Raw genomic sequence first — 14,637 nt, 5'->3', positions numbered from 1 at the left:
TGGTGTGTCAATGGTTTTAAATATGGTACTTCATATTTTATAATGAGTGTTAAAAGATTATGCTACTGTATGATCAGGTGTATCAGCTTGTCACATGGATGATGTCATCAGTAATGTCAGTTGAGATGTCATCAGTGATGTCACTGACCATGTCCTGAATGATGTAATATGTGACATCATCAGCAGTGGATTGCGGGCGCGCGAGTTATAGTTAGTACAACTTTATACGAGTGAAATGTCTAGCTAACTATAACACCCCTAAAACCTATGGTGTTTTCAGTGAATTTCTAAGGTTTTTTTTAAATGCTAATTCCTAACTATAACTTATCTGAAACCTATGTTTTTTTCAGTGAATTTCAAAGGTTTTTTAAATGCTAATTCCTAACTATAACATGTCTGAAACCTATGGTTTTTTCAGTGAATATATATTGTGATCAGGGGTGTGTTCCTGAAACGTGTTGAGTGCTACTTGCCAAAGACGCGAGTGAAATAAACGGAGGTTTGTTGCAGCCAACTTTGTGTCCGTGATTGCTGTCTTTTTGGATTTGTAGACGGCCGTGGTGTATTTGATTGAGGCTGCCTGCCTCATCACGGACCGCCGCCATGGAGTGGCTGGGAAAGGCACGGTGAGCTGTTAGCTCACAACTTTGACTATATATATATATATATATATATATATATATATATATATATATATATATATATATATATATATATATATATATATATCTTCACACGCCGGTTCCTGCTTTCCCAGCCACTTCGAGCGCTCGATGTGGGTGCGTTTCCCTACGGCGGAACCTCGCCGTTCAATATAGCACACTCCTCCGTTTTGGCGAAAGAATTGGGCGCACACTCGCTGCCTTCCACAATTATTTTATTCGATTTTTAACAGCTTGGAAACAAACAACGATCAACGCGTTTCAGTGCTCCTGGCACCTTGCTCACGATTCAGTGCTCGTGAGCAAGGTGCCAGGAGCACTGAAACGCGTTGATCGTTGTTTGTTTCCAAGCTGTTAAAAATCGAATAAAATAATTGTGGAAGGCAGCGAGTGTGCGCCCAATTCTTTCGCCAAAACGGAGGAGTGTGCTATATATATATATATATATATATATATATATATATTGTTTACCAATCCATTTCCCTCTGATTAAAGGAAGGCACTGACACCGTGACTTTGACTCAAGGAAAGTTCTTTAATCCGACATGCTGCACAGACGCGTTTCGGCGGAAGCCTCCGCCTTGCTCACATATATATATACATACATACATATATACATACATACATACACATACACACACACACACACACACACACACACACACACACACAGCACATGACAAACTGACATGTTTAGGATAACTCATGGTATGGGGGTTCATTTTGAAAAACCTATTGGACCAATTCACAAAGTGCCTCCGCTGTTGTGGTGGGGGGGCGCACTCGTGGCTTGGCCTCTGCACTGCAGTTACTCATTGTGGTTGTCCAGCGATGAGTGTGGGCCCCCCAACATGACTGCCGGGCCTCCACCATGAGTGTCAGCCCCTCCAACATGACTATGGGGCCTCTGCCATGAGTGCAAGCCCTCCCAACACGACTGCAGGGCCTCCGCCAGGAATACAGGCCCCCTACATGACTGAGGGGCCTCCGCCATGAGTGCAGGCACCCCCAAACACGACTGCTGGGCCTTGGCCATGAGTGTGGGCCCACCAACATGATTGCGGGGCCTCCGCCATGAGTGCGGGCTTCCGCCATGAGTGCGGGCTCCCCCAACACGACTGCTGGGCCGCCGCCATGAGTGCAGGCCCCCAACATGACTGCCGGGCCTCCACCATGAGCGCCGGCCCCTCCAACATGACTATGGGGCCTCTGCCATGCGTGCAAGCCCCCCAAACGACTGCTGGGACTCCGCCACAAGTGCAGGCCCCCAACATGACTGAGGGACCTCCGCCATGAGTGCGAGCCCCCCACCACAACTGCTGGGCCTTCACCATGAGTGCTGGCCCCCAGACATGACTGCGGGCCTCTGCCATGAGTATGGGCCCCCCAACACGACTGCGGGGCCTCGGTCATAAGTGTGGGCCCCCCAACATGACTGCTGGGCTTCCACCATGAGTGCGGGCTGCCCAAACATTACTACGGGGACTCTGCCAAGAGTGCAGGCCCCCAACAAGACTGTGGGGCCTCCACCACAAGTGTGCCCCCCCCACATGACTGTGGGGTCTCCGCCACGAGTGCGGGCCTCCCAACACGACCGTGGGGTATCCGCCACAAGTGCGGAGGTCCTTTGTGAATGGGCCCCTGTTATTTTAACAGACGTCCATGCAGTGATATAATGTGTGATAAAATGAAACATGAACTCAAGAAAAAAATGTTTCACTGGAAAGAATCTTTATCATATTCATTTTATTTTAAGAATTTATAAAGCGCAACTGTCACCATTGCAGGCATCCTGGCGCTGACAGAAACCAGAGGGGAGCGAGAAACAGGGACAGAGGGAGAAGGCTAGCCATGGAAAAGCCAAGTTTTCACCTTTCTTCTAAACTGCAGGAGTACATTAATATGCCTAATCTCGATGGGGAGAGTGTTCCATAGTCTGGCGGCAGCCACCTCGAAGGATCTACCCCCGGCTCTGACCTTCCTAAATCTGGGAACAACTACCAGTTTAGCGTCAGATGAACAAAGTTGTCTGGTAGGAGCATACCATACGAACTTAGATTTTAGAGGGGCTGGACCACAACCATGGAGGGCCTTAAAAACTATACAGAGGGCCTTAAAATGAATCCTCTGTCTAAGAGGAAGCCAGTGTAGTTTTGCCAAGGCAGATGGTCCATGAGATCTTCTCGGTAGCCCTAAGGCCAATTTAGCAGCCGCAGATTGGACCCTTTGGAGCCTGTCCAGCAGAAACTCAGGGGACCCGAGCAGGAGGGCGTTGCAATAGTCCAACCTGCTCAGGATGGTGCATCTAACCACTTGGGCGCGTGCATGGGTAGGTAAGAGGGGCAGCACCTTCCTTAGTGAACGAAGGATGGCAAGGCAGCAAGCCGATGTTTTTTGCACATGGGTCTCCATGCTGAGACTATGGTTCTGTTGTTTGATGAGTCGTTTAAATTCCAAATCTTTTCATGGTAGAAGTGGGTGCGCTAAAAACATTAACAGAGAGAACCAAACGAACCTCTCCGGGGTCGAGGTATCTCAGGATAGCCCTGAATTGGTGGCAGCGGACGGTGCAGGTAAGCGCGGTGGGGCGGGGGATGTCGACAGACGACGGAATAGGGAAAATTAAATAAATAAAGAGATCCTATTCCGTTGCCTGTCTACAACCACCCGCCCGATCCCACCGCGCTCACCTGCGCGCGCTGCTGCTCCCTAAGAGACCTCTGCCATCGACTGGACAAAACAAGGTGGTGGTGCCTCGGTGTAAGAGAGCCAAAGGGGGGGCGTGCCTTTACTGTGGCAGCTGCCAGGCTTTGGAATTTCCTTCTGAACATATCAGGAGCCTTAGTTCGTACCTGATGTTCCACAAACAAGTTAAAACCTTGCTCTTGGCGGAATAACCCTCGTTTGGGGGGGGGGGGGGGGGGGGGGGTCTGGTGCTGATCCTTCTGTTCTGAGCTGTCATCACCCTCACAGTTCTCTTCCGTGCATAGCGCTTTGATGCATTTTTGGTCTAGTGCCCCCGCACAGGCCATGCATTAAAAATGTTTCACATTTAAATCATGCAACAAACATCATGTAAAAATACGATGAACAGTTTTCCAAAAATGTGAAAAAGTGTATCTCCTCACCACGTGGGAGCATGTTACATTAGTACCCCAGACTACATCACAGCTCTGAGAGAGAGTTTTTAGAAGAGGTAGTTTTCAAAGATGAATTTACAAACATTGACGCCCCCGGCCATTAGTAAACAAAGAGCAAAGTCCGGTCAGGTGTCATGTGCACCTATCTGTGACGTGGGTTGTCATTTGACATGGAGCAAAGTTAGAGTCTATTAAATCAAACACAAAAACGATTTTTCTACAGCACACATCCAGAACTTGTATTACAAGGTGCTCTCGTATGTAAAGCGTTCTGATGCATAAGGGGCCATGCCTGTGCTATATAAAATCAATCAATAAATAGGTGAATATGAATTAAAGGAGGCACAGTGAAATAAAATAATGACCTGGCCACGCACACTGTGGTCAAGTGGCGAAGCAGGGAAGGATCGCATTATGCCCTTCTGCAACTAGATGAGTGGTTCTTTTTCTCTCCCATTTCCATCAAAGGTTAATATAGTGTCTTTAAATCCTGTCACAAGAGGTTAGAATCCACATGAAGGCTTGGCTCGCCTTCGGCTCGAGGGTCCAGGCAGACCTCGAGCCGAGCCAGAGCCAGGCATGCCTCCCGTTAAAGTCGCTGCCTTTGCTGCGTCTAGTTTTGGCAGCACCCCGTGGACAGCCAGTTCACGACCTTCTCATTGGAATTCCTCGCTTTTTCCCTAGCAGCTCTACATTACAGATTTCTTTTCCGTTCCCAGCATGCCGACGCCTGCCAGGACTGGCTGAAGTGACAAAGCGAGCGCTTTTGTTATGCAATTGGTGGTCCAACTTTCCGTCGGCTCACGCCCTGTCTCCGAGGAGCCCTGGTCCCATCCCAAACTCCTCCTCCTTGTAGTTACTCTGCCCTCCGAGGAGCGCTCCGCCACACTCCTCGCGATGGCGACGTACAAGGTGACGGTGGCCACCGGCTCCTACCTGATGGCCGGGACCATGGACAACATCTCACTCACCCTGGTGGGGGAGCGGGGGCAGAGCCCCAAGCACCCCCTCAACACCTTCGGGAAAGACTTCATCCCCGGCTGTGTAAGTAAGGGGTCCGGGGGTGGGGCAACTAGTAAAGTGCACCCCGATTTCCCACTCGACCGCGTAACCCCATCCGCGTGCCCCTCTCTCTAAGGACACTTGTCCATTATCTGTTGTCCTGCCCCACCCAGACCCTGTCATAAATGTCAAAACAAAAAACAAATCGCACAATTGAGGGTGCGAGCACCCCCTGCGGCTTAACGCCGCTCTGCAGGGGGAGCCAGCGGGTCTCATTCAAAAATCACACTGTGCTAAATGCGCAGGTTTAACGCTCCTGCGCCGAGATCTGTGAAACTCTGAGGTCATGGCTTGAAAGCCTGGCAAGCTAGCTCAGTCGGTTGATGCTGCTCATGTATGTGTATTGTATTGCATCATTGATATAGCGCGTACTGCGCCTATGTGGGGACCTGAGGCGCTTGCCTACATGTATAGCATGCTACACCGTGTAACAGTGCTGTAAATGGCCCGGTACAGAGTTCTAGCATTTTTTTAAATTTGATTTGAGAGGGAGAGAACTTGCAATTCTCAAGAAAAACTGAATACTTTTAATTAGAGAGTACCGGTACTTCTCAGACACCAGCAGGTACTCTGTTACAGAGTCCCTGCTGGTGTTACAGAGTACCCGCACTTCTATGTTCCCATTTGAAGCACTGTGTGGTTGCAAGAGTGTTGTTTCGATCCTGTGTACTAATGGGCAGATTTATGAAGGCCTTGCGTCGCCGGTGCGTTATTTTTAACATGGGAAAAAGTGACGCATCGGCGGCGCAAGTCCTTCATAAATCTGCCCCTAAGTGTTTTCATGTGTTGGGTGGCGCCCACCGAGGTGCGGTCATCTTGTTATGTGGCATAGCTCCCACCGAGGTGCGGTTATCGTGTTATGTGGCATAGCTCCCACCGAGGTGCGGTCATCGTGTTATGTGGCATAGCTCCCACCGAGGTGCGGTTATCGTGTTATGTGGCACAGCGCTTAGCAGTGTAATGGCTGAAGAAGGGGGCGAAACAGCTGCACAGTTTATCGGTTTCAGTATGATGGCAGCTTTGAACAGCCCTGCAGGTCCCTATATGGCATTTCTTATGATCACAGTCCACTTGGGTGGTGACTGCCCTCGGATGTCCATTTTGAGATATTTTGTTTAAAGTGTGTGGTCCTGAGCAGGCATAGGTCGGAGCAGCGTGGGATTGGCAGGGCGAGCAATCGGCCTTTGCCCGAGTGGCCTGAGGCATAGGCCTCCTGGCGGGCCAGTTTTTCCAGCTGTAGATAAAATCACATTTTCCTGGGCTGGTCACTTGACCTGAGGCCTTAGAGCGAAGATCGGAGCTCATTATAGCCAAGTGCAGAGAATGCCTGCTCGGTGTCTTGTGCTGTAGGACAAGGGGTCAAACAGAGCCGGCACGGCATGTGGTGGGTCTCATCCTGCCTGAGTCTCTCAGCCTCACAGTGAGGTCACTGGGGGTGGCTGTGCTCTTTTTGAGCGTCACAGCTGGCAGTAATGTTACCTGGGGTTAGGGCGAAAGGGGGCAGCTCAGGGAGGCAGATTAGGTGTGGTGTCCCTCCAAGAGGCTCTACCTGTCTCCAGCAGCAGATACAAGGGTCACAGGTGCCCACTCCCACATTGTCATCCTAAAAACTGGGAGACGACTCTGGTTCACCACCAAACAAAAATGAAAAGCAACCAAAATGAGCAAAAATAAAATGCTTTGACAACACAAAACATTTTTTTAAGCATTACTGTGAAAATTCATTTGGGACCAAAATGACAAAGGGAAGGGAGAACAGACATGGCTGAACAGTAACAACATGGATTGAGTGAGGAGAGCAATGAGGAGGGAGACAAAAGGAGAAGTGAGACAGCAGAGTGGAGAAGAAGGACACAAATATGGCAAGAGGAAAAGGAAATCAAGGGAAGAAGAAAGGTGGAGGAGAGAGGATAAGTGTCCTACTGACCCCACGAGTTTAGAAAATGTAATTTATCATCGATTTCTCCCAAACTTACTTGTGATACTAAGCACTGTTTCATGAAAGGTCATTATCCACAAATGTGGGCCACTTCTTCCTTCGGTCCCCAGGTCTAAGTTTGTTCCCAATCTGACCCTTCTTTGGAGGGAGAAATGGTGTGGGCCTCTGCTGGGGTGGAGTTTGGTAATATCCTCCAGTATCTGATTGTCCTTGTGCGATGTCAAGAAGTGGTTATCGTACGTGGCTTGTAGGACCTGCAGTGGTGGAGTAAGTTAAAGTCCTACGATGGTGAGTGGTATGTGACAGATCTCTTTAGTTGTTCCATTGCCTGTTCAGTTGGTGATGGTTGTCTGGTTTGTTGTTGTAGACTGTACAGTACTTGGTGATTGACATGACCTGTTTTATCTTATGTGAACGTAAGAGTGTCAAGCGGTATAAGGGATTTATTATGCAATCTGTATTAATTACAGTCAACTGCCTTGCTGCTTAGTGTTATGCCATTAGTATCAGGCCAGGCCAACAGGGTTACATATTGTATTGTATTTTTATTGCATTTACATAGTGCTTGCAGTCTTTGATTGGCTGGAGCTCTTCACGCAGCGCAGCACTCTGCTCCGTAACCCAAGTTTAGTGCTAGTGTTTTTTCAATGGTTAGTGTTGGGTATTGGGATTAGTATTGTGCTCTTAACCCCTTCACTGCGGCGGCTATTCCGCCGCAGTGCTAAGGGGGCGGGGCGGAAGAGCGGCTGGCACATGCTGGTGACGGAACCGCTCCGTCACCAGCGTCGGTTGCGCTGTGCTTATGACGGAGCGGTGTCATGGCCCCGCCCGCTCAATAGAACGCTCAGCGCAGGCACGGAATTCGCGCCACACATGAGTGGCGGGCGGGCCATGACGGAACTGCTCCGTCATCAGCACAGCGCCAACGCAGCTGATGACGGAGCGGTTCCGTCATCAGCGCCCAAGGGGTTAAGGAAACCATTCCATGCATCTACTCCAGTTTTATTGTGGCAGATTAAATTATTAAGGTTGTGGTGTCATCTTTGGTGGGTAGGGTGTGTTTGAATTAATGCAAATGGTTAGCAGCATTAATAGATGAGTTTAAGCAAATTTGGAATTGTCAGGTTGCAGGGGTATAACTTTTAAAGGAGAGGTTGTGATCCTTGAGATTAGATGCAAGTAATTTCCAGAAATACAATACTAGGGTTTCAGACGAACATGCATCCGACTTTGAATAGGCTGTGATCTGAGCATGGACGTATGCAGAGGATGAAAAGGGGAGGTCCATTGGAATGAAAAAATGATAGGCAACAATCTGAAGCTTTAAATCAAGCATGGGATTGAGATTGCATGCAACCATAGCATGCAAAACTGTAGAATAAAACATTACTTGCATGCAAGATAGTGCTGTAAAGAACAGTTTCCTGGGGCACCAGGGCAATCGGGTTACTGGAGAGTTGAATTAATTGGATTTGTTTACTGTCGGTGTCCTGAGGGCAGCAGCACTGCTGGACCACAAACTGGATAACCAAGTACTCCTCTACAGCACTTGACTCTCTCAGGGTAATGAGACAGAGCAGTCCAAGGCTTACACCATCAGCTGAGGTGGGTTAGACATTCACAACCTCATTTATACTCTGCTGAAGTGCAGAAAACATGGGAATATAGGAGTAAAATGTGCACTGAGGCTCACACTTGTTCCTTATCTTTAAACCATGTCCATCCGGTATGCAACGCTTACAACGCGCGCGTTACCACGACCTACTATTACAACGAGGTCGTAACAACGAAAGTTGTTACCACGCATTGCGTTGGGGGGCGCTCAAGGATAGGAAAAGATTTAATTTACTATCCCAACACCTTCCCTACTATCCACGGGGACTGGTGTTGGAATAGTAAATTAAATTCTTTAATTTTGCGCCCCCCCCCAGCGCAATGCATGGTAACAACTTTCGTTGTTACGACCGCGTTGTAATAGTAGGTCGTGGTAACGCGCGCGTTCTAACATCATACATCCTGTCCACCCCAGCTGAGAAAGGGCAGTCAAGCCTGCATAAAAAAAATACAAGCTTATAGGGTGGATGGTGAGGAAAAAGTAAGTTAAAACTGTGTTATTTTATTGAGATTCATTATCACACTTTTCCCCCAAAGCTCACATTTATGCTTTGAGAAAAGTATTCAGAGAATCGAGGTGGCTGTCTTAGTGTTCAGTGCAGAATAAAAATACTTCCATTTGTCTTCAGAGATCTGCAAATGAATCCTGTCGGTGGTTGCATGAAGGGAACACATTAACCATGCCACTGGCTGCCAGCTGGTGGGTAATGGTTTTCACTTTACAGCAGGGGTACCCAACCTTTTCTATGCTCCACCCCCCTAGGAAATGTTTGATTACTGTCTGCACTCCCTACAAATTCTCACTGGATTCCTATTATGCATACAGTACATACTTTGACTCTTTGTTGCACCCCCTGAAATGCCACCCCGCACCCCCTGGAGGGCACCCCAGGTTGGGAACCCCTGCTCTACAACCCTTTCAAATCCCAGTGTTATATTCCAACACAGAGGCATCAGATTAATGAATAGTCATATGGGAGTTAGCCGGAGTGTTGGAGGAAAAAGCGATTCTGGTAAATGTATAATGAGTTCAAATGTATTCCTACTGTGGTCAGGGTTTTGTTAATGAGAACAGGAGGCAGACATATTTTACACAAGAACTAGTCTAAGGTAAGGTGTGTGTACTTTTGTTGTAAAAAGAGAGACAAATAAGAACAGAAAAAGACTACAGCTGAGTAAATGAAAGTGTCAGATAAAATATCAGCCTTTTTGTAATTGGTTTAAACAAAAAAATGCCACTTAGATAGCTCAGTGAGGTGGGTGCCTGCTGCTTAGATCTGTACACACTGACTGACTGGTTGGTTGGAATACCAGAGTCACAAGAACCAGAATTTCAACCTTCAAAAACAATCAAATGAGTACTGCAGTCAGACATTATTTACACCTATGCATGAAAAAGTCAATATTGTAGCAGAAAGCACTGCATACAAACAAAGTTATTATGTAAAAAAAATGCATTGCTCTGAACGGCAGGAGACGAAGGAGGAAGTTAGGCTCCTCTTCCTTCGTCTGTAATCTAAACACAAATGTAAAAAGAAAGAAAACTAAAGTGTAACACCTGCTATTTTTTGGCATGATTTCCCCAGTCTTTTTGCCTTTTGACATCCTGTTTTTGGCTGTGACGTTTTCACTGCTGACCAGTGCTAAAGTGTATGTGCTCTATGTCTAAAATGTAATGGCATTTGGTTTCTCCATGATTGGCATATTTGATTTGCTCATAAGCCCCTACTACAGTGCACTACATGTGCCTAGGGCCTGTAAATCAGATGCAATGATTGGGCCTGCAACACTGATTGTGCCACCCACATGAGTAGCATCTCAAGCCTGCCATTGCAGAGCCTGTTTGGGCAGTTTTAAAAGTGCCATTTCGAGTTGGCAAGTTCACCTACTTGCCGGGCCCAAACCTTATCTTTTGAAACATATGTCACGCCTAAGGTAGGCCCTAGGCAGCCCCATTATCAGGCTGCAGTGGATGTAAAAGGCAGAACATGTACTTTTGAGGTTTACATGTCCTGATAGTGAAAAACTGCTAAATTCGTTTTTTACTACAGCAAGGCCTCTCTCTTCCATAGGTTAGCATTGGAACTGCCTTGTAACACGTTACATGTGTAACTTGCAATTGCGAAAAGATAGTAAGGTAACGTTTGGTGTCACTGGAATCACAATTTAAAAATACATCTGTTAGTAAAGATGGCTTTTAAATTGCAGGTCTGAAACTGATGATGGACAGAATGCTGAACAAATCAAATATTCAACACAGTCACATATCTGGGTTTAATCCATTGTTTTTTTTGTTCACCAGGCCACACCAGTTTGAACCCAGTCATGTGTGAATCAGTCTTGACCCTACTCCCCATGGGAACAATCCAACCCGAACTTCCAGGCCAGGTACTCCCTGAACCAGAAACAAGCATTCTGAGACTGGATTCAGGGTATCACCCCTTATCAGCCCGAATAGCTTGAATCCAGTGGCAAAGTGAGCAGGGGACCCACATCTGGGCATACCCTGCCAACTTAGGGCGAACAAAGCCAACACAAGGAGACAATGGGCGGCATTGATCTTTACACTTGCAATTGAACCATTCTGTGCCTCTGCCTGCCCTAGAATACACTCCTGGGTTGGATGAAAGCTGGGCTTTGTGCATTTCCTCTAGACAATCACACACAAGGGAGCTGAGGTGTTCCCTGCATATCCTGATGGCTCATCGCCAGCCTGGTGGGTCTTTCTTAACTAGAGTGAGAGGCAGGAGCTGACACTTGCACCTGAATAGGGTTGTGTCTGTCCACACACAAAGAGTTGCATATCCCCCGTAGTGTGTCTGGAGCCAGAGCAAGGAAGGGCATGGTCTTGTGCACTACAAAGACCTTTCTTTGAAGTTTCCATACTTCAAAGGCTAAAATGGGTAGAGGTCCTGGACCTCTGACACCATATACTCAGAACACTTCTGGACTGAGGACATTCTGCCAGGAAGGAGAGCTGCTGTGCTGTCAGGAGGGACTGCCACTTTGCTACTTGCTTTGCTGTATTGGCCTGCTGCTTCTTGACTGGGTGAGAGGACTGTACTTTTCTCTTTACAACCTGTATCTCTAAAGGTTCTCCAAGGGCTTAATAGGGCTTGCCTCCTGTTACTGAAGTCTTGGGTATTTCAAAGAGTTCACCTGCATCTAGCTACCAGCACCTGGGCTCCACTGCTGTGAGTCCTACTCTGCAAGTGGTGCAAAATTCAGTCCTAGGCCCTTGCAAGTGAGTATTTGGTTCTGCATCCCAAGACACCAACACATCGGCACCGAAGCGTTGTTCAGAACCAGTGCATTCCCTGTGAAATTGAGGCCTCGCCGCTGCCTGCACCAAAGCTGTGGACACCGCCCGTCAACTGAGCAATGCAACAACTTCAATTTACAACACAGCCTTGACTCTGCCGATGCATCGCCTCTGAATTACTGCTGCAGTGTGAGTCTTGGGTAATGCATTGCTGACGTCTGTGACATCCCATCCCCTACGAAGAAGCATTCCTGACCCAGCATGGCTTCTAACCTATGCATCGGCTTCAGACCCGCAGTTCAGCATCGGCACCTTTGGAACCGACGCACAGTGCTCTTGACATCGATGCATTAATGACTTTGCCTGACTTCTGAACCAATGCATTACCTACGACAGCGACACACAACCTATGTATTTCAACGGATTGTCCCCTAGCATCGTCGTATTCAAGGTACTGTTATCACTTTATCGTGGTTGGACTGAACTTTTGGGCCTGCCCCGGTCAAGTGCGACCAGATAGCCCCAGTCAGAGCTATTGTCTTCTTAGAACTACATTTTGATTTAATCTTGCAAAATTCATATCTTAAATTTTGTATGTTGGAATTTTGTTGTTTGGTCTTGTTTTACTCAGATAAATATTGGCTATTTTTCTAAGTGTGGAGTACTTTCTGGTATTTTCACTCTGTAAATATGTATGTGGGCACACATACTTTACAAATTGCCTTTTTAGTTTAGCCCAACTGCTCTGTGCCAAGCCACCAGAGGGTGAGCACAGGTAAACTTTTAGTGTGCACTACACTTACCTCGACTAGGATTGTGGTTCCTGCTTGGATAGGGTGCATTCCTCTGTCAGTGACATGATTTTTATATGTTTTTCAGTGTTGTGTTTTTTGTCCAAATTGCAAATGACGGACTCCTGAAGAAGGCAATAGCCGAAACGCGCGTAGAGTCTCCATCCACCGCTTTGCTTACTCTACTAGCCCGAACTAACAATATAGTCATTTGTGTCATGTCTGTTTCCCTTTGTTTTTGTTTTCCAATATGTTTTCACAATCTTCTTGAATCACAAAATGTATGTCATTGACTTTTTAATTGAATATATGTATTTTTATAAGAGAAACTCTCAACAAAAATGAAAAAAATAATTTAAATGAACCAAAAAAACTATTTTGTATACAAACATAAGCTTTGTTTCTATTAATTTTGTTTACATGTCACAATAGTCATCTAATTAGCTGATTGGTTTCCTTGGGTTTTTTGGCTTAATTATTAAGCTCACTACTGTTCGCTTTTCAAAAAATAGTTTTATTTATTCCCTACGAGTAGTGAATGCATTAGGAGTAGGGGTCCCCTTTTTTCCAAATTGTGCATTCCTCTGTCAACCAGAAAGACAATTTGTAACATTAAGCATGCACACTTGCATGTTTACAAGACCTAGTGCTGGGTGTGGAAAATATCTGCAAAATCAGTGCATTCATGCAGGGCATAAAACTATCAGAAAACCGCATATTTTAATAAAGATGCAGCATTCTTAAAATTTGGAGCACAACCATTATCCGCACATGCGGAATTGTTAGCTACGCATAAGCAGGCAATGGGTGAAAAACAACCTGAATAAGCGGTAAATTATAAATAATACTGTCAAAATGCATTTTACACTGTAATACCTGCTAATAAGATCAATGTCTAGTCAGAGTTTTACTTTGTACAAGCAAAATATTTAATGCACACAAGAAAAATATACTACACATAAAAATAAGAAACACAGTGGAAACCTGAAGTCTCAATAGCCCCCTGGGCCAAAGTTCTGACCTCAAACAGTAGTATAGCACCTAGATGCTAAACACTATAAAAGCATAGTCAAAATTGCATTTTACAGATTATGTTAAAGACGTGACGCTCGAGCAATGGTACCAAACTTGAATTGCAGTGATGTAGTTTCAGCCGTTGATATGAAGGCAAGTCTTTCTGGTCCACGGCCTGCCACCACCCAAAGCAACAGAAGTGCCCACCCTTCATCGGCAAGGACACTGCTCTAGTGTTGTCAGGGGTCTTGATAGGAGTTTGTGGTGTTTTGACAGAGTTACTGGGGTGCCACTAGTCCAATAGCATCTGGGATAGCTGTAAGGGGATGGTGGCTGGCCAGGATGGCAATCTACATTGATACCCTCAGATGACACAAAAGGAGTGGAGGTGTGTACCACAGAACCCACTGGTCACATTTCTAATAGCAGGGCACACACAGGGACGATGTTACAAGGTCAAGGCTGGAGACTGTCCAAGTTCTTGGGCAGGGACCAAGGGTTCAAATGGTAAGTTCTTCACCCAGGCTCTCTTCTGCCAGCTACAAATTGTAACTGGAAGCTCTCACAAGCAGGGGTGGCTCCTCCACTAAGGCAGAAGAGTGTCGCCGCACTGCACTAAGAGCAGAGTAAAAAAAAAAACAATTATAATAACAGAACATTATAATAATTGTATATTTAGTCTGCCTTTATGGTCCACGTTAGGGCAGGGCTGGGCTGCATGATGCCAGCAGAGGGAGGAGTGGTGGCTGCACCTTAAATTCGCGTGCTGGGTTGGCCAGCCGTCTCGGGCCGGCCAAATTGTCATGCGCACTTTGCATGTTCTTCATTCAGCCTGTATTACAGCCTGGGTGGAGAACATGCCTAGCCTCCCAGTCCCTCTCTGAGCGCCAAACCACAGCGCTCAGATCAACCACAATGCTGCTGTAAGGCAGCATTGTGTTTGGCTGGGAGAGACTGGGAGTTTGGGTGCTTCCGTTCCAGAGAAGAGGACGAAGGAGAGGCGGCAGTGTTGGCAGGTCTTTTTTTATATTTTTTCTGCCCCCCTGTCTCCCCACCATCTGCAACCAGACTCCACTGCTCACAAGGTCCCACAGTAAATGGGTTACACATAGCCTCCACAAGCCTCAAAGACAATTTGTTCTCTGCTGGGATG

At 46.8% G+C, this 14,637-nt stretch overlaps 1 protein-coding gene across 1 annotated transcript in view; it reads left to right on the top strand.

Moving 5' to 3' along the window:
* The first annotated feature begins 4,463 nt into the window (after nucleotides 1-4,463).
* The window catches only part of LOC147678429 (hydroperoxide isomerase ALOXE3-like), a 167,690-nt gene continuing 157,516 nt past the window's right edge, over nucleotides 4,464-14,637 (top strand). The window contains exon 1 of the mRNA XM_086946025.1: nucleotides 4,464-4,846. Within this exon, the coding sequence (XP_086802151.1) occupies nucleotides 4,574-4,846 (273 nt within the window). The 5' untranslated portion in view covers nucleotides 4,464-4,573. The remainder of the gene's footprint in view (nucleotides 4,847-14,637) is intronic.

Source organism: Lissotriton vulgaris, chromosome 12 (genome assembly GCF_964263255.1).
Source record: "Lissotriton vulgaris chromosome 12, aLisVul1.2, whole genome shotgun sequence".
NCBI lineage: Eukaryota > Metazoa > Chordata > Amphibia > Caudata > Salamandridae > Lissotriton > Lissotriton vulgaris.
Note: the sequence above shows the minus strand (reverse complement) of the source record. Positions and strands in the feature narration are given on the sequence as shown.